Genomic DNA, 19,670 nt, shown 5'->3' on the forward strand with positions numbered 1-19,670 from the left:
GAGAAGGTCTCAGCCTTTTCAGATTCCAAAGGGATTTCAGAAGTTGCCGAAAGCAGTTGCTCTTGTCGCAGGCTAAAGGTGCCAGAACCCCAGATGTACTGGCTTGTGAAGTCCAGCTCATCTGTCTGAGGCTTCTTACCTCATCAGTGGCACTCCTAGGGCTGGTGAGACTTAGCTGAAAAGTCAGGGCCTGTTAGAGGTGGCAGGGATCTTCAGTCATGGAGAGTTAGAGCTAAATAGGCCCTTGGTAATCATAAAGTACACCTCTGGGGAAACTGAGGCTCAGTGAGGGAAGGGCCTCTCCCAGGATCATACAAGTTGACTTGCCCACAAAGTCTTCTGACTCCTAGTCCAGGACCATTTTCCCTCTCTCCTGCTGACTTCATGTTCCCCAAAGCAGTGTGGAACATTTAACAAGCACCTATGCATGCCAGACTCAAAAGTGTGTTCAGTCCCAGGTGATGGCTCCTGCTGATGAGGGTCGATGTCCTTTCTGATTAGAATCAGACCTCTTGGGTTTGAATCTCAGCCTCACCAGTGAATGCTCTTGTGCCTCTCTCTGACTCAGCTTCCTGGTCTGTAAGGTGGGGTTAATAGCAGTGCTTATCTCAAAGGCAGTTGGGAGGAGTACAGCAGATAATACGGACGTGTAAAGCACTTAGAACAGTGCCAGGTACAAAGAAATGGCTCAATAAACGCTATCTAAGTGATAGTCACAACAGTTGGCCATGGTGTTAGTAGTAGTATTAGTAGTGAAAAAGTGAAAGTGAAAGTCACTTGGTCATAGCCGACTCTTTTCTACCCCGTGGACTATACAGTCCATGGAATTCTCCAGGCCAGAACACTGGAGTGGGTAACCGTTCCCTTCTCCAGGGGATCGTCCCAACCCAGGGATCGAACCCAGGTCTCCTGCACTTCAGGTGGGTTCTTTACCAGCTGAGCCACCAGGGAAGCCCAGTATCAGTAGTAGGAATACTTTGTGCGTGTGAGCACGTGTGTGGTTAGTCGCTCGGTCACGTCCGACTCTTTGTGACTCCATGGACTATATAGCCCACCAGGCACCTCCTTCCACGGAATTTTCCAGGCAAGAATGCTGGAGTGGGTTGCCATTTCCTTCTCCAGGGGATCATCGCGACTCAGAGATCAAACCTACATCTCTTGCGTCTTCTGCGTGCCAGGTGGATTCTTTCCTACTGCACCACCTGGGAAGCCCAGTAGGAATAGTAGTAAAGAGAGGAATTCTGTATAGGACTCTGCAGAGGGACCACACCCGAGTAGAGAGGTAGAGAGAGACCCCTGCTGGTCACCGGTTGGTTGTTCCCTCTCGTGCCTTAGACTGTACTTCTGTTTCTTAGACTTGCCATCTAGACTCCCCACATTCCAACATAGTTCTAGAAAGGCCCTGAGAATTTGTACAGATTCTTAACCTGGAGTCATGGGTCCCAGAGAGTCCACCTGCAGAACCCATGGACCTCTGCATATGTGTGTGTTTTCTGAGGCTAGCAGCTTCTCTCGTATTCTTACAGGGACCCCTGAATCAAAAAAGACCCAATTATTTAGTCTGCCTGCTCCTGTTTTACACACACACATGCACACACACATCCATACACACTTACAACCTTGGAGAAAGCAAGGCCGGGAAAAGGGAAGGATTCACCCAAGGTCTCGCAGTGAGTTGGGTTAAACCAGGTCCCTTGCTCTGGTATGACCATCTTTTCGTGTCCATGTCAGAGGATCACAGACATGCACATGCTGGTTTGGGGTCTTGGTAGGGTTGTGTGGCTCCTCCAGCTCCTAGGGCAGTGGGAGTGGCCTTTTCTTTGGTTCCCGGGCCCTTGGCCATCCCATTGGGGTGACCTGGGGGTCATGTCTCCTGAGGAAACACTCAGTGCTATAACAAAAACCGCTCATGCTTCCTGACTTGTTCTCAACTTCGGCTGTGGTAGGATCCCTGGCGAAACCCCCAGGTGCGCTCACCTCCCTGCTTTGTTGGCTGGAATACACTGAGCACCTTTCCTCTGGGTGTAGAAGTGTGAAAAGCTTATCAACTTTTATAGAAAAATTAGAAAAGCCAGACAAGCATCAGCTTAGTATGCTTTCACTTGTGTAAAAACAGCTGGCTTGGTTGGAGGTGATGTGTACATATATACATTCTTGCATTGTGTGTGTATATATTTTTGAGTCCCACCTCAGGAAAGGTTCACAAGAAGGTGGTTAATAGCAGTTGCCTCTGGGACCTTGGACAGGAGGGAGACTATCTTCCAGTTGTTTACCCGTTAGTATTTGTGGTATGTGTATTTTCCACCATTTCCAAGTATTATTCGCTTAAGGTAAAGAATCAATTTCCTAAACAATATGATTAAACAAAAAGAAGAAAGGAAAATCAGCTAAAATCCTACACCAAAGGAACATTGTGGGGCCTCACCATCCACACTGTGTATGTGTGTGCCTGTGTGTGTAACCACAAGTGTATGTAGAATGTCCAAATCAAGTGTGTGCATCACATTTCAATGGTAGCGTGGGTAGACATCACCCAAGATCTGTTTTGGTTTCTGAAGATCATAGATATTTCTCTTGGGTTATTCATTCTGAAGAGGACTTTACTTTTTACTGGGATACTTGTGTCTGGCATTGCTACACAACCTGCTTTCTGTACTTAATGTATTCCAGGTCATTCAGTGCCCTGTCTTCTTCCATGCTCCCGTGATGACGGGGTCAGAGTGTGGTCACTCCGGGGGCGGCGGGGGGGGTTGACTCCAGGCCGGGCTTCTCCCCAAGATGTGTTTCCCTGCGTCTCTGGCTGTAGCTCAGCTCTGTCTTCTCCCATCTGCTCCTCCCACAGCTGCAGAAACTCCTTCTCGCCACGTCCTACCCAGCCTCGACCTCCGATAGCCAGAAGGAAGGGACCACATGGCGCCAGGCAGGCCTCAGGTCCAGAAATCCGCGGCCTTGTGTCAAGGTATGTCTACACATGCCCCCAGACCCACCCAGGACTCCTCCAAGAGGGTCTCTAGGCAGCGGGTGCACCCTTCCATTCTTGTTAGAGGCCATCAAGTTCAATACACTCACAGTTCACTCTTTGCTCCTCACACAACCCTTGTTGCTGATGTCCTGGACACTACTTGAAACCTAGGCTGGTCTGGGGTTTGAGAAAGAGCCCTGGACTTTTTCATGTACAGTTGATCTTGAACTACATGGGTCTGAACTGCACAGGGCCACTTCTACGTGGATTTTTGTCAGTAGTAAATACTACAGTACTGCAGGATCTGAGTTCATTGAATCCATAGATGCAGAGCAACAGTGGGTACTGAGAACTGACTATCAGTCACATGTGAATTTTCCACTGTGTGGAACCTTGTCTGGTTCAAGAGTCAACTGTAGGGACTTCTCTGGTGATCCAATGGCTAAGAGTCCATGCTCCCAATGCAGGGGGCCCAGATTCAATCTGGTCAAGGAACTAGATCCCACCTGCCTCAACTACAACCCAGTGCAGCCAAATAAATAAATATTTTTTTAAAAAGCCAACTCTCTCTCAGTGTTCCAGGCAGTCTTAGATGTTGAGTTAGAGTGGGGACAAGGAGGCTGTGGCCTGCCCTCAGGAAGCTTATTCTAATGAGGTGACAGAACCCAGCATAATATCCTTGTTGGTACCGTGGGGACCACAAGGAGGAGTTTGAATTTCTCCTGGGGGTGGAGAAATTCAGAGAGCTGAAATCGCCATTGTGAACACCCAGAGGGAAGCAAGTCCCTTTCCCTTCTTGGGCTCCATCTTCTGAGACTTTCAAGGAGGGGTTTCCAAGGTGACTTCCCAGTGTTCTGTTACTCAGAGCCTGCATGCGGCCCTTCCTCTTGTTCCCAGACACCGTTGGCACGGACTGCTGCAGACAGTGCCACCCCTCCAGGCAGACTCAGGATAGCATCTTTCTCAGATAATGGCCTGCTGCGGGGGCCTGTCCCCTCCTGGTCTGCCCGGAGGTGGGGGAGGAGGGTGGGCCCTCTCCCTGTGTCCCCTCCCTCCTTGCCCTGGCTGACCTCCCAAAAGAGAGGGCCATCCCTCATGTTCCATTTTGTCACAGAGGCAGCAGCTAAGCCCCTCTGTGAGCCAGCCTGCCCTCTGGAAGGTTCGGAAGCATTGCCGGGGGATGGGGCATGAGAGACAGCAGGACAGCCGGCCTGGCCTCAGCAGAGAGATGGTTGCTCTGGGGGTGGAGCCCGTGTGTGGACGAGTGAGGGAGTGTGTGGGGAGGGCTGTTGGCTGGGGCCACGTTGCAGAGCACCCCACCAGGGGCTTCCCCTTTACTACACGGGCACTGGAAAGCTACTGAATTTTTCTTTTTCTTTTAAAGAGCTTTATGAAGGTGCCACTTACATACCATAAAAGGCACCTGTTTTAAAAGTATGATTCAGTGATTTTTAATAAACTTACAGAGTTGTGCAGCCATGACCACGATCCAGTTTTAGAACATTTCCATCCTCCCAGGACGATCCCCAGTGTCTCTATTTACAGTCAGTCCCTGTTCCCACGCCCAGCCCCAGGCAGCCACTAATGTACTTCTTGGCGCTGTCACTGAGGGCTCCGCGCAGGGGAGCAAGGTAGTCAGAACAGGGCTTTGGCAGTAAACCTGGAAAGGGCGGGGTCCATAGCTGGGGTCCCTGTTAGGAGGCTGGCCGTTCCTTCATCCTCATCCCCTGAGTGCTGCCAAGTGCGGTTCTGTGCTGGAAGCCGGGGATGGAGCAATGAAACCCAGCGTGATCATCCTGGAGAGACAGCCTGGGCCTGGCCAGTGGTGCAGGTGTGGGCAGCGGGGAGAAGCCGTGCGGGTCTTCCTCCTCACTCTGGCCTCTTTCCCCTCTCCAGATGGATGGCCCCCAAGACAGGAAGGGCCCCACTCCACACTCTCAGAGCCGGAGCTGCACGGAGCTACACAAGCACCTCACCTCGGCACCGGCCTGCCCTCGGGCTAAAGCCCTCTCCCTGGATAGAGGCCTGCAGGCACCACCATCCCTGAGTCCCTGGCTCCCCATCAAGGAGGATGAGGAGGCGGGCGAGGACTGCCCAAGCCCCCAGCTGGCTTCAGCCTCCCCCGGGGACTCAACAGTGCTGGGCAGGACAGACCCCAGCGCCCAGGTTTCCCAGGAGGACATGCAGGCCATGGTGCAGCTCATCCGCTACATGCACACCTACTGCCTCCCACAGAGGAAGCTGCCCACACAGGCCCCAGAGCCAGCTCCACAGCCCAGTAGCAGCCCCGCCAAGCAGGTCAGACCCCGGCCTCGGTCCCAGCACCCTTCCAAAGCCACCTGGACCGAGTTCTCCATCCTGAGGGAACTTCTGGCTCAAGATGTCCTCTGCGATGTCAGCAAACCCTACCGTCTGGCCACACCTGTCTACGCCTCCCTCACGCCCCGGCCCCGGCCCAAGGACAGCCAGGCCTCCGCCGGCCACCCGGGCCCCGTGGAAGAGGTGAGGGTCTCACCTTCACCCAAGAGTTCGGGGCCCAGACCCAGCCTGCGCCCGCTGCGACTGCAGGTGAAAGGGCATGTCAGCCGGTCGGCCAGGCTGCAGCCGGAGGAGGAAGAGGAGGAAGAGGAGGAGGAAGAAGAAAAAGAGGAAGAGGACGAGGAGGAATGGGGCCGGAAAAGGTCAGGGCGCGGCCTGCCGTGGACCAAGCTGGGGAGGAAGCCAGAGAGCTCCGTGTGCCCCGTGCGGCGTTCCAGGAGACTGAACCCTGAGCTCGGCCCCTGGCTGACGTTCACGGATGAGCCCATGGTCCCTGCAGATCCCCAGGGGCCTCTGCCCTTGCGCTTGGCCCCCGAAGCCTATGATGTGGAGGGGGAGCCTGACAGCCCCACGGATGAGGACAGTGGCCAAGACCAGCCGCTCCTGCGGGGACCCCAGATCCCAGCTCTGGAGAGCCCCTGTGAGAGCGGGTGTGGGGACACGGACGAGGACCCCAGTTGCCCGAGGCTCTCTTCCAGAGGTAGTCGGAGTCGGTGGTCCGAGAGAGGGGGCGGGGCTGAGGTGTGGCTGACCCCACTGCACTGGAGCCAGGAGCCCCAGGTTGGGCAAACCCCTCTCCCTCTCTGGCTCTCAACTTCCCTTCCTGTGTAATGGGCTTAGCTGGGAAGACCTTCAGGAATCACCTGAGCATCTCTGAGTTTCTCATCATGCATGGGCCAGGCGTCCTTAATGAACAAGGAGCAAGATGCCTACATTCTTGGGGCTTGTGTGTCAGTGGGGGAGATGGGCAATCATAAAGTGAGCAAGAAAGGAAAGTAATTACAAATTGTGATAAGTCCTCTAAAGAAGACTTCCTGAGTAACAATGTGATGGACGGTGTGAGTCTCTAAATTCAGCTCCACAGTGAGGTTGAATTTTAAATGGTAACACAAGTGGGGATAATAATACAGCAGTCATCTATTTTACACTTGCTCTGCCAGGCTTGGTCTATGACTTAATACAGATTGTCCCCATTGATCCTCATAGGAAACCTATGTGGTGGGTGCTGTTGTTAATTCCTGTTTTAAGACATGGAAACAAAGGCACATAGGTGTCTAATGGTTAGTCAACTAGTCAGTCCTACATCTCCTTGGGGCTGAGCCCACAGATGCTGGCCTTGGAAGTGGGAATGCTTCACCACACGCGCTATACTGATTGGGCATAAGGGGTCGCCCTAGTACCCGTCAACGCTGCAAAAGCCGTAGCTCCGCCAGCTGTAAATGTTGCTGAGTCTGGGGGAATGAAGGTTTTGAGCTGTTCCTACTCGTCCCTAAAAATGGAAGAGGCTTTTGGGTCACATGCCTGAAAGAAGCTGTGCTTGGTACCAATGCAGTTCAGAGGGAAACATCCTCTCTAGCAATGCCATGTTGAAAAATCTTATTTTTCTGTTTTGTCTTCTTTTCAGACTCTTCCAGGTGCCTCATGCTGGCCTTGTCGCAAAGGTAGATTTCTGGAAATTGTTGGCTTATTACTCCATGAGACCTTATCTGGTTGGGTGTAGGGTGACTCATTGGCCACTGAGCCTGATCCTGTCCCCACACCCCTGCCCTCTTTACCATGTAGGGTTCTCAGGAGCTGGGTTTCCTTGGTAGGCAGTTTGGTTTTTAGAAGCTGGTCTCTGTAGGCCTAAGAGATGGAGAATTTCATGGGGAAAAGCTGACATTGCTGTGTGGCTTTGGGCAAGTGTCTTCTCCTCTCTGGGGCTCAGCTGTTTCATTGTAAATAAGGAGGTTGACAATGATTGTCCTGTCTCCACCTCCCTCAGATCTCTCCCACGTCTCCTAAAAGCTGTATAGCTCTGAATTTCCCTAACAGCCAGGATGGGGATTCTCCTGCAAATTCTCCCCAGGCCTCACTTTCATGGGCCGCAGAAGCAGGATCTGTCACGGTGTCCCCTTGCCCTCCTGGCATGCTCGGGGAGGTGGAATCTGCTCCTAACTGGCGTCTTTTCTTCCTGTCCTCCAGCCCCACCGGTGACCCTCCTTTTGGCAAGAAGACCTTCGAGCAGACCTTGACGGTGGAGCTCTGTGGCACAGCAGGTAAGCTAGGGGCTCAGTGGGGAGGTGCCCTTGGGGAGGAAGCACTTCAGGCAGTAAGGGGGTACCCGAACAAGCCCTCCTTGCCACCACCGCCCAGGCTACGCTGGATCTGGAGATTCCCATTGAGAGAGTTATAAGGAGAGTCAGGACCCAGGCTCCGCTGTTCAGCTGCTGACAGTTGGCACATGACCTGATGTAAAAAAAAAAAGAGAGATGCATGTCTTCCCCTGAAGCAGCCTGCAGTCCTATGTGGGAAACAGACTCACATCATGACAAGTACTGTTTGACATGTGCTTGTTCCAAAGACCTTGCAAGAGCTCTGGGAGCATAGAGGAAGGGACAGTATGGGGAGGGGCAGGATGTGGCCTGAGAAGATGCACGGGTACCCAGAGCAGCAGGCATTTCAGCTACGTTTGCAGGGCAGTAGAAGTTGAGGAGACAAAAACAAAAGAGAAGGGTATTCTTGGCAGCAGAATTGGCATGAGCAAAAAGGCACAAGAAGTGGAAGTACAGGTGCATCGGGGGAGACCGGCCACATGGCAGTGCTGTGGGGAGAACTGGGGGGTCAGGCAAGAGCAAACATCAAAGGCTGAGAGGAATGTCAGGCTGAAGGGTTTCATGTAGATCCTCAAGGCTCCAGGAGCCTCAGAAAGGAAGAGATCGCTGGCATTTTGGCAAGTTCCCTCTGGTACCTGGGGGAGGGTGAAGGCTAAGGTCAGTTGCAGGACCACCTAAGGTCACTGTGGTGGTCAAATCCAGATGGGAGGTTTTTGCCTGTGGTGCCTGCCACCTCTGTACCCTGGGAGACTTCAGAGGTATTTGGGATGACCAGTTGGGAGGGCTTGTGGAATGATGGAATGTGGAGCAGGAAGAGAGATCTCAGACAACTTGGAGGCGTCTGCAAGGCTACAGAAGGGATGGCAAATGGATTTCATCACATGCCAGCTCTGAAAAGCTGCTGACGGACTGTATGAGATGGAGTCCCAGGCTACGTCCAGGCTCAGTCAGCAGCGCAGTGATCGATTAGCAATGCCTGCTCTCCACTGGCTCTGGGGAGTGGTGACATGCATGCTATTTCTCTGCCATCTCAAATGAGGGTTTCAGTGCTCCTTGGAGAAATGATCTGTCTCACGGTGTTCCTCTTGCTTGGGTAGGACTCACTCCGCCCACCACGCCTCCCTACAAGCCCGCAGAGGAAGACCCCTTCAAGCCAGACATCAAGCACAGCCCAGGCAAAGACAGAGCTCCCACCTCGGAGGGTCCCCAGCTTGGGGCCACCACCGAGGCTGCCCACAAGCTGCCAAAGAAGCACCCAGAGCGGAGCGAGCTCCTGTCCCACCTGCGGCATACCCCAGCCCAGCCAGCCTCCCAGGCTGGTCAGAAGCGCCCCTTCTCCTGTTCCTTCGGTGACCATGACTACTGCCAGGTGCTCAAGCCAGACGGCGCCCTGCAGAGGAAGGTGCTGAGGTCCTGGGAGCCATCTGGGGCCCACCTGAAGGACTGGCCCCAGCAAGGGGCCCCACAGGCTGAGGCCCAGGCCTCTGGCAGGGAGGGAGATGGAAGCTGTAATGTTGATGCCCCCACCAAGGACAGCACAATGCTGAGAGACCACGAGATCCGTGCCAGCCTCACCAAGCACTTTGGGCTCCTAGAGACAGCCTTGGAGGATGAAGACCTGGCCTCCTGCAAGAGCCCCGAGTATGACACAGTCTTTGAGGACAGCAGCAGCAGCAGTGGTGAGAGCACCTTCCTCCTGGAGGAGGAAGACGAGGAGGAGGATGACGATGAAGAGGACTCAGGGGTCAGCCCCCCTCGCTCTGACCACTGCCCCTACCAGAGCCCACCCAGCAAGGCCAGTCGGCGGCTCTGTTCCCGCAGCCGCTCCAGCTCTGGCTCCTCATCCTGCCGCTCCCGGTCACCAGCCACACGGAGAACCTTCAGGTATGGATGGGTGGGTTACCTCAGGATGGATGGTGGTTAGCTGAGCACCCCCAGTTCTGAGGTGTCAGGGGAGAGAGGAGCCCTGAGACCAGGGCCGCAGCTTCCTGTGTGGCCTGTGTCCTGGTCAGAGGCCCTGGAGGTGGACTCCTGGAGGAGTTATGGGCAAGTCCTGAAGCCAGGTGAAGCCTGCTGTGTGGTCCAGTGGTCCAGTGAGGAGTGGTCCAGATCTCCTGGCCTCCAGGGAGGAAGAAAACACACTTTATGGCTTTTTGTGACCTTATTCATCTGTTTCTGTTTTTATATTTGTAAAATGGGTAGGTTTTTGTGTAAATATATACAGTTGACCTTTGAATAAGGTGAGGGTTAGGGACAGCATTCCTCCACACAGTCAAAAATTGTGTGTAACTTATAGTCGGCCCTCCTCATCTGAGATAACTCTGTATCTTCAGATTCAGCAACTTCTGACAGTGTGGTATTTACTACTGAAAAAAACCCCAGTGTTGGTGGACTCTCAGAGTTCAGACCTGTGTTGTTCAAGGGTCAACACATGTACACAGTGTAATACTTACGTGAATTTACTTGTAAAACAAAGATTAGCATAATTCTAATTTGTGTCCTAAAAAACCCCCCAAAACCCGGATTTAAAGCAGTGATAAGGTTTATTCCTGTTTCTCGGTGCTGCGGAGTTGTGCAGTCTTCCAGGAGTCAGTCACCCGGTGGGAGAGCTCTTTTTCCTTCGCACCAGGATGACGTGTCATGGGCGTTTCCTCATACCGTCTTTGCTCACTGAACCGGTCTGTAGAAGGAGCCGTTCCGGAATTCTGTGGGGAGCTGGGCAGAAAGAATGGAAGTCTGGCATCTTTTGGTGAAGACAGGTTGCTTCTCTTCCCCAATGACAGCAGGCCCTGGCTCTTCGGAGGGGAGGCCGTAGGAGCCTGGGTGCATGTCCCAAACCCTCTGCCCGAGATGCACCCGAGTGACCACCAGATGGCGCTCCTGGGTTCAGAGCAGTGCAGCAAGCAGAATCCGGGAGAGGCCTCCTTACCAAGCTGGTGGCTGGGCCCCGCCTCCTGAGCCTCAGGTTTTGTAGGTCGGCGGTGGGGGTGGAGAATTTCATTTCTAACAAGTTCCGGGGTAACGACGACATTGCTAGAGTGCCATAATCCGAGAAACAGAATTCAGGTAGTAGGAAGATAACCTTAGAAAAATTCCTCTTTGTGTTTTCTTATCTCTACCGGTGGCTCTCAATTGAAAATCTGGTGAAAACAAAGCTTCCTTTCTCCGTTAAAATGTAGCAGGCAACTCACTGGGCGTTGGATTTTAGGGGACTTCTGGATCCCCCAGACACTATTGTGCCAAAGCCCTGAACTGTTATTTAAAATGAACTCATTTTGAACCATTTCTCTAAAAACCTGTCTATGTAATAAGCCAGAACAGTTAGTCAGAGACATCTTCTGTCAGACCTCTCCGAACCTCCCTTCCAGCTCTGTTCTTCTTTCCCCAGAGGGTCGCTGTGAGCTAGTCTGCCTGTTGTTCACATTAGCTGGTTTCTTCTGCAGCGTCTGTTCAGAAGCTACTAAGGTTCTTCTCCTGTCGAAGCACATTCCCCAAGGCCAGAGCTGGAGCTTCTTGGCTTCCTTCCCCTCCTGACCTGTTCAGGCCCTTTACCCATGGGCTTGGCACAAGAGTCAGGGGCCTCTCTCAACCACCTTGGATTCTCCTTTTCCTCCTTCTTACTTTTGGGCTAAGTTCAGGCTGGCTTTCGCTGGAGAAAGTTAATTGGTTAACTTGGTTCCTACTCAGCTGCCTGGCAGAGCTTGATGGCTAGTCAGTTGGATAAACTAGTCATCAGCCTTCTCCAGACCAGCATTTCTCTACTTGTGCTTCTGCTAGCAAACATAATCAACAGGAACGCTTTGCGCTGGTTTAACAAGCCCTGCAGCACCTTCAAGTCACTGTGAGCTCTTCATGGGGGAAGACTTCCAATGCCACTGCAAGTGGATAATGATACTCTTATTATATAGCACTTAAAGTTTGCAAGTCACATCCCTTTCTATTACCCTCTTTGAGCTTCACAGAGGCACTTGAGGGAAGCTCAAGTGCTTTTCATCCCCATTTTATAGATGAGGAAACTGAGGCTCAAAGAGTTTCAATAGAAAAATATAGCCAGCCAGTACTGAGCCATTCCTGAGCTAAGCATGTACACATATGTTCTGATTTGATTCTCCCAAATGGCTGAGGAGGCAAATACAATTGATTCTCCTTAGTTTACAGATGAAGTACTGGCTTAAGTAGCCAGTCCCGGGTCACCAGCAGAGAGGTAGTAGAATCAGCATTGGAATGCTAGCTGACTCTGGAGCCCCTGCTCTCATTCTCTGCTGTGTTCCCAGGGATGTAAACGGTGTGTGGCAGAGTCGGCACTCAACCCCCCTTACATGCTGTGCTCCTTCCCCTCCAGCTGCCTGGCCACTGGCAAGAGAGGGCATTGTGCAGACAGGTGCCTGGGAGGGCGCAGGCATGTGGCACCCAGGAGCTTCTCCAACTGAGTAGCCCACTGGCTGCTTGGGGTACAGGGGCTGTGATGGCCAAGGTTGCTGCCTGGCCAGACAGCACAAATGGAGGGTCTAGAATCAGCAGACCTCCTACTAGCTTTAGCTTTCCCACTTCTTAGCGTTGGGGCAAATTTCATCTTGAACCTGAGCCTTAAGATTTTCATCTGAAAAATGGGGAAGCATGAGACCTCAGAGGATATTTTTTCGTCAGGTCAAATATCATAATGAAGTGAAAGGGCCTTTCCACCCCCAACGGCATAGAAAGGTTCACAGGGATTATGGTTAGCAACGTAGAAGGCATGTGTCAGTCACATGTTCAGACCCACCTGAGGCCCTGGGTGGTGACCGCTGAGGCGGAGAGCTGGGCTCCCTCTCCTAGTTCTACCTTCACTGATGAACAAGTCCTAACAAAGCTGAAGAAACATCGCTCCTGAAGCAAGTCCTCCTCCCGCCCCACTGTGGTCCCTGCTAAGAGTGAGTGAGTCTGCTTTGCTTGTTCACTGACAGATGTGAGAGCAGAGGGTCGTGTTCAGACGGAACGCCAAGCGTCCGGCATGCCAGGAAGCGGCGGGAAAAGGCCATTGTAAGTGACTTGGGGCCCCAGAGCCCGGAGTGAGTGGGGACAAGCAGGGGCATCAGGAAGTGTGGGGGCTTCAGAGACCCGAAGTGCTTTGAGGTCATCTGGCCTGCAGGAGATAGTTGTATTTCTCTCATTTACGAAAGCACAAGGGTCACCAAAGGGCATCAAAGGTGGCATGTGCAAAATGCAGCCAATGGACTGGTCTGGGAGTGGGGTGGGGTAGTGTGCCGTTGGTGAGGATTTAGGGCTCAGTATCAGAAGCTCGACAGGGCACAGGGGATGAACACTGATGAGGGAGCAGAGCCAGCCCTGCTTCCACTTCTGTGTGACCTTGACCAACTGCCTTGAGCCTCAGTTTACTCATCTGTATATAGGGTCCCCTGGTGTGATCTGGGCAAAAGGACCAAGAGAGCCTGTCTCTTCCTCCCTGCCCGACTCTCTAGTCCTCCCCCAGAGTTAGTCCGGAGGCCCAGGCTGTGCCTGGTAAACTTGTTGCAAAGCAGCACACAGGGAAAAGTCATTAGGAAGCTGGAGTCAGTGTCCTCATATCATTAGAAAGGAGGGAAGGGAAAGTAAGACAGAAGCACAGACAGACTCTCACTGGATTTCCATCCCCCACCCCCACCCCCCCACCGCCCCCGACAGCGTGGTGCTTCAGGGCAGGGCACGCTTGAGGTGTGCATACCCTGGAGGTGTGTATAGGTGTCTGCAAGCAGGTACTTAAAACCACATGGAGCATCTTCTTGGGATCCTTGTGTGACCATTCAACAGTTGTGACATGCCTGGCCCTGTTCTAGGTGCTGGATGGCAACAGCGAATGAGATAAACAAGGTCTCCACTACTATGGTTGGGCCAGAAGGGAAAGAGAGACGACAGACTCATAAGCAAAGCAATAAACACTGTAATTACAGATTGGGAGGTGCACTGTGAAATTAATCACACCACGACTAAGATGTCTGAAACAAATCATGTTTTGACTTGTGGGGAGGATTTATTTACATGGTTGTCTGGAAAGGGCATCTTCAGAGAGCTAGGCCCCAAGGGATGGAAGAAGCCATCCAAGCAAAGGTTCAGGAGGACAGCGGAGGGGGTGACAGAAGCCGGAAAGGGCCTGTGAGTTCAAGGTGCTGGAGGAGGCGGGGGTGGGGAGGGGGCAGAGGGCGGTTGCATTCTTACATGGAGCTGAACTGGGCCACTCTGGGGAACGTACCTGGTGTCTGAGACTGTGCAGCAGTGCCCTCTCTGGACCACTGCCCTCTGAGGTGCAGGAGGGCATGGCTGGAGGATCGCTGGCCTTAACCTGTTCCAGAGAAAGCCTGTCTAGAACAGACCCTGGTGGTCTTGCCCACCAGGAGCACAGCTGGAGTTTCTCCAGCAAATCAAAGCCACTCTTCTGATGGCCATGCCTTTAACTGGATCCAGTCACTAGATGGTGGTGGGAGGCGGGGGAGGTCCCAACCGGGCTTCCCCGACGCACCCCCTCTGATGGGCAGGTCTAAGGGCCCGGCACCTAAAGGTGACAAGTGTCTACATAGTACCCTGGCAAAACCAAAGGTAATGGTGGCTCACATCCTTATGCCCCTGTCCCCTCTGACCTGTAGCAACCTGGCTGCCAGTGCTCACCCTTTAGCATCCTTAGCACCTCCCCCAATACCAGAAGAAGTCAGACTCCAAACAGATACAGAAGCTGCTCAGGGTGCAGTTACAGTAGTAGTGGTGACTTCCTCTCCTGTCTCCGCCCAGTCTCTGTTCATTCCCTTCAAGTACACAGTCACTTCCTTTCGGGCCACCTCCCATCCGATGCTTAACAGTCCCCTCCTCCCATAAGGCAGGTCCTCTGGGATAGTGACTGTCGTGGTCCTATCTCTGACTCCAGTCCCAGCTGGAGTCGCTTGCTCAGCCAGGTGATATGGACTGGGGACAAGGACTCTGTGGGAGCCCGCCATCTAGGGGGCAGCCTGAATGACAGGTCCCTCTGTGTCGCCCTCCGGCAGGGCGAAGGCCGCGTGGTGTACATTCGAAATCTCTCCAGTGACATGAGCTCGCGTGAACTGAAGAGGCGCTTTGAAGTGTTTGGCGAGATTGTGGAGTGCCAGGTGCTCACGAGACGCAAGAGGTGAGTCAGGCTCTCGCAGAGGAGGGCAGTAGGGGTGTGCAGAGGTCCCAATTCAGGGCTCACCACATTGGAGATGCCCAAGAGGACTTCCAGGACAAACCTACCATCAGGTACAGGAGAAGGGAGGACCTGTGACAATTGTGCAGCCCAGGAATCACTGCAAACATGTACTGATAGTCTGCTAAAGTGCGAGGCAACTTTCATGCATTGTCTTACTTCAGTTTTCCAACTTGCGTATGACATATGCAACCTTACTCTTTCTATTCTTTCCTTTCTGGGTGGCTCAGATACGTTAACTGAGCAGCTAGTTAGTGGCAGAGCCAGATCTGCAGCCCATGTGTCCACTTCTGGTTTTCCATCCTAGAGCTGGTATGGGGCTGCCAAAAGCCCACGGTGGTTGAAGGCACGCTTGCATTGCACTCTTGGCTGCAAACCCCACGTTACTCCATCCCTCCATTCCTCTACAGCTGCAGCCCTGTGTCGCACTCACCCAGGAAGCAGTGTCTCTCTCTTGGGAGATCTGCAAGAATAGGTTGCATATAAATGCACAACTTAGGTGTCAAAACTTCGTCAGATTTGAAATAATTCTGAAGTATCTCCTGTTATTACTTGCAAACTAAGTTATTAAGGTTTTAAAATTCTAATTTAATGATGACTTTTAAAAACTTCAGTGAGAAAATAGTTTCTACATAAGAATCATTACACATCTCACATCCCTTAGGATGGCTATAGAAAACTAACAAGTGAGGATGTGGAGAGACTGGAATCCTTGTGCGCTATGGGTCAGAATGTAGTGGGTTGGCCAAGAAGTTCATTCGGGTTTTTTCCAACTGATGTTATGGAAAACCCAAACAAGCCAATAAAAGGTGCAACCACTGTGCAGAATAGTATGGGGGTTCCTCATAAAATTAAACATAGAATTTGACCATTTGACCCAGCAATTCCTCTTTGGGGTATATAATCAGAAAAATTGAAAGTGAGACCTTGAGGAGATATTTGCACATACATGTTCATAGCACTGTTATTCACAATATCCAAGAGTTGACAACAACAAGAATGGATAAGCAAGATATATATGCATGCCATGGAATATTAGTCTTAAGAAGGATGGGAATCAATCCTGTCACATGCTACTGCATAGATGAACCTTGAGGACATTATACTGGGTGGAATAAGCCAATCACAAAAAGACACATACTGTGTGATTCCACTTACATGAGGGATCTAAAGGAGTTAAACTCATAGACATGGAAAGTAGAATGGTGGTGGCCATGGGCTGGGAGAAGAGGGTATAGGGGGTTGTTGTTTAATGGGTATACAGTTTCAGTTTTGCAAGATGAAACATTTCTAGAGATCCATCTTACAACAGTGTAAGTTAACACAATGTGGCACTAGTGGTAAAGAATCCACCTGCCAGTGCAGGAGATGTAAGAGACATGGGTTCAAACCCTGGGTTGGGAGGATCCCCTGGAGTAGGCAACCCAGTCCAGTATTCTTGCCTGGAAAATCCCATGAACAGAGGAGCCTGGGAGGCTATAGTCCATAGCGTTGCAAAGAGTCAGACACGACTGAAGCAACTTAGCATGCACGCATGTTCTTAACACAACTAAACCATACACTGAAAAATAATAAAGATGGTAAACTTTTTGGTGTGTATTTTTGTCATAATTTGTTTGAAAAAGTCATGACACAAACTGTTTTATGTTGTGTGCAGTCTTCAGGATATCACATGAGGGTAACATGTTAAAAACAAAGCAAGAAATTTAATCTCTAAGGAGATGGTTCAATTTGTTAAGATTTAAAAATTACTCATGAGTCTCAGATATATAGAGTCAGAGGGTTCCAGCCTTGGCCTGATTCAGAGAGGTGTCAGGAAATGCAATTCAGTTGCATGTTTGTGAGGCACTTGAGGTCAGTAGACCTGTGCTGAGTGGTAGGATGGTACTGTCCTTGTGGAGTCTGAGTAGCAGGCCGATAGATCAGGATTCATTTGATTGTGAAACTGGTGAGAGTAGATCTGACTTTAGGTCCCCCTCATGTTGGCATTCTTCTCAGGCAAGCTTCCCTCATGCTAGCAAAGTGGTTGCCTCCAGCTGTGAGCATATCTCCTACCCAGGGAAGCAGGGGTTCCAGCAAAGATATGGCATGGAATCTTTGGGGTTCTGTTTTGGGTGACAGGTTCATGCTTGAACAAATCACTACAGCCAAGGAGGGTCAGTGTCTTGTGCCTTACTTACCCTGGTGCCCTGAGCCCAGCTGAGTACTGGGTGGTGTTAGAGGGCAGGGAGATAATGCTGAATAGGCAGGCATGAAGGAGGAGATGTATATGCAATACCAGCAATCTTAGGGAAGGTGAAGGACAGGTTAGCCTCCAAAGAAGTGGTGGCCGAGGGACTTCCCTGGTGGTCCACTGGTTAAGAATCTACCTTCCAATGCAGAGGATGTGAGTTCCATCCCTGGTCGGGGAACTAAGATCCCATATGCCATGGGGCAACTAAGCCTGTGTGCCACGGCTAGAGACCCTAGAGAATCCGCATGTCACGACTACTGAGCCTGTGTGCTCTAGAGCCCATGTGCTGCAAGAAGAAAAGCCCGAGCGCCACAACTAGAGAAATCCCACACACTGCAATAGTCAGCACAGCCTAAATAAATAAATGAATATTTAATTAAAAAAAAAAAGAAGCGACAGCTGAGGCTGACTTTGAAGGGTGTGGGAGTGGTAGGATGGAGCGTAGGTGTGGCCGATCCTGAAAAATGGGCATTGTGAAGGAAATAGAGAGGAGCATGAAAAGCCTCAGGTTTCAAGGCAGGAAGTCTGGTTTGAGTCCCTGCTCTGCCCCCTGTCTTTGGGCAAATCCGAAACTCAAGAGCCTGTTCCTCATCCCAGAGGGACAGATAACAGCAGTCCCCGGTCACAGGGTGTCTGAAGAGCCTGTGAGGCGACGGGTGGTGGCCAGCACTTCTTAGTATTTTATTGCCAACCCAGTGACCATCGTCATGTCTGTCGGGGAGCCATGCGACGCAGTCACTCATGACTCATGGTTTTCCCGCTCCTCACCTGGTAGCAGGTGGTCGGACAGTGTCCACCAGCCTGGCCCAGTGACACGCTCCCCTTTTCCTCTCCTTCCAGAGGCGAGAAGTATGGCTTCATCACCTACCGGTGTTCTGAGCACGCTGCCCTGTCCCTGAGGAATGGCGCCGCCCTGAGGAAGCGCAGTGAGCCCTCCTTCCAGCTGAGCTATGGGGGGCTCCGGCACTTCTGCTGGCCCCGCTACACTGACTACGGTGAGTACACAGGCCCTGCACATCCCGCTCACCAAAGATCTGGGGCAGTGACCTCCTTTATTGAAACCTAAAGTCCCCTCTGGACATGGCTCCCATGCCCAGGCTCCCCTGTCATTGTTTAGTCGCTGAGTCGTGTCCAACTCTTTGTGACCCCATGGAGTGTAGCCCACCAGGCTCTCTGTCCGTGAGGTTTCCCAAGGAGGAATACTGGAGTGGGTTGCCATTTCCTTCTCCAGGGGATCATCCTGACCCAGGGGTTGAACTCACGTCTCCTGCATTGGGGAGGATTCTTTACCCCTGAGCCACGGGGGAAGACCAGGCTCCCCCAGGCTGGTGGGAATAACTTGGCAGCCACTTGGCCTGGAAGCTGTCCTCTTGTTTTCCTTCTGGCGTCTGGTCTGTCTTGCCCTATGCCAGGACTGGTACCAAAGAGATGAAGCCTCTTGTGGCCTCTTGGAAGGTCCAGTCTCGTGTTTGCAGCCAGGTGGCAGAACCACAGCTGCCGTCTCTTTGACTTCATAGGCCCTGCCATCCACGGTGGCCCTGACAGACAGCAGCCTTGTCCATTACTGGGCCACAGCGAAACAATATTGTCACCATGCCCTCACCATCTGGGGACAAGTTGGTAAAGAAGGACAAGTACAATTTGGGAGAGAGTTCGTGGTAGGTCACTGTCTGCTGCAGCCTCCATGGTGCAGATCTGAGTGTCAGGAGACCCCGGAGGCACCTGACCAGGCAGTGCTCCTGACTTTGTGTCCCCCATGGGGACTCAGTTCCCCAGCCACTCACTGAGGACATCGTAGTTGTCTGCCTCATGTGACTTCTGCACTGGCTTCCTAAAGGGCATGAAACCATTAAGGGAAGCAGAATTAGAGGCTGCTGGAGCGGAAAAGGAGCCCTGGGAGGAGGGCTCTGGTTCAGGCATCCCCAGCCTGCAACCAGGGCAGCCAAGCCCCCAAGACACCACCCATATGGCAGAGGTGGCCCGGAGGAACGCAAGCCACTGCCCACTGCTCTCTGAAACCTCAGGCTACCTCCGCTCCGTGGGGCTGACCCTGGTGGCAGATTTTCTGATCGGCAGGCTTTCTGAATCACTCATTGCCTTCCCCTCTCACTGACTCCTCCACCCCCGCCCAGATTCTAATTCAGAAGAGGCCCTGCCTGCGTCAGTGAAAACCAAGTACGAAGCCATGGATTTTGACAGCTTACTGAAGGAGGCCCAGCAGAGCCTGCACTGATAACAGCCTTAACCTTCGAGGAATACCTCAATACCTCAGACAAGGCCCTTCCAAAATGTTTACGTTTTCAAAGAAATTAAGTATATGAGAAGGCGAGAGAGCGAGCGCGTGAGAGAGAGAGAGAGAGAAACTCAGAACTGCTGTCGTTTTAAAAAAAAAAAATCAATGTTTACATTGAACAAAGCTGCTTCTGTCTGTGAGTTTCCATGGTGTTGATGTTCCACTGCCACATTAGTGTCCTCGCTTCCGACGGGTTGTCCTGGGTGGGCGCCAGATGCTTGGTCCGGCACCCACCTCCCCTTCCTCCCTGACCGACGTCCCCTCGTAGACGTGCAGCTGTGTTCACCATACCATTTCTCGTCTGTAGTGTGTGATGATGAAATCGTTACTCGTGAATAGAATCAGGATTATAAACTCAT

General features: G+C 52.1%; 1 protein-coding gene across 2 annotated transcripts in view; it reads left to right on the top strand.

Moving 5' to 3' along the window:
• The window catches only part of PPARGC1B (PPARG coactivator 1 beta), a 110,216-nt gene extending 90,782 nt beyond the window's left edge, over positions 1-19,434 (top strand). For both annotated transcript variants that reach the window (XM_070465632.1, XM_020885376.2), the window contains 9 exons: positions 2,843-2,959; positions 4,859-5,981; positions 6,906-6,942; positions 7,466-7,539; positions 8,694-9,480; positions 12,540-12,615; positions 14,607-14,728; positions 17,859-18,013; positions 19,151-19,434. In XM_070465632.1, coding sequence (XP_070321733.1) covers positions 2,843-2,959; positions 4,859-5,981; positions 6,906-6,942; positions 7,466-7,539; positions 8,694-9,480; positions 12,540-12,615; positions 14,607-14,728; positions 17,859-18,013; positions 19,151-19,251 — 2,592 coding nt within the window. In that variant the 3' untranslated portion in view covers positions 19,252-19,434. The remainder of the gene's footprint in view (positions 1-2,842; positions 2,960-4,858; positions 5,982-6,905; positions 6,943-7,465; positions 7,540-8,693; positions 9,481-12,539; positions 12,616-14,606; positions 14,729-17,858; positions 18,014-19,150) is intronic.
• Positions 19,435-19,670: the final 236 nt, after the last annotated feature.

The sequence above is a fragment of the Odocoileus virginianus genome, chromosome 3, assembly GCF_023699985.2.
Source record: "Odocoileus virginianus isolate 20LAN1187 ecotype Illinois chromosome 3, Ovbor_1.2, whole genome shotgun sequence".
Classification (NCBI taxonomy): domain Eukaryota; kingdom Metazoa; phylum Chordata; class Mammalia; order Artiodactyla; family Cervidae; genus Odocoileus; species Odocoileus virginianus.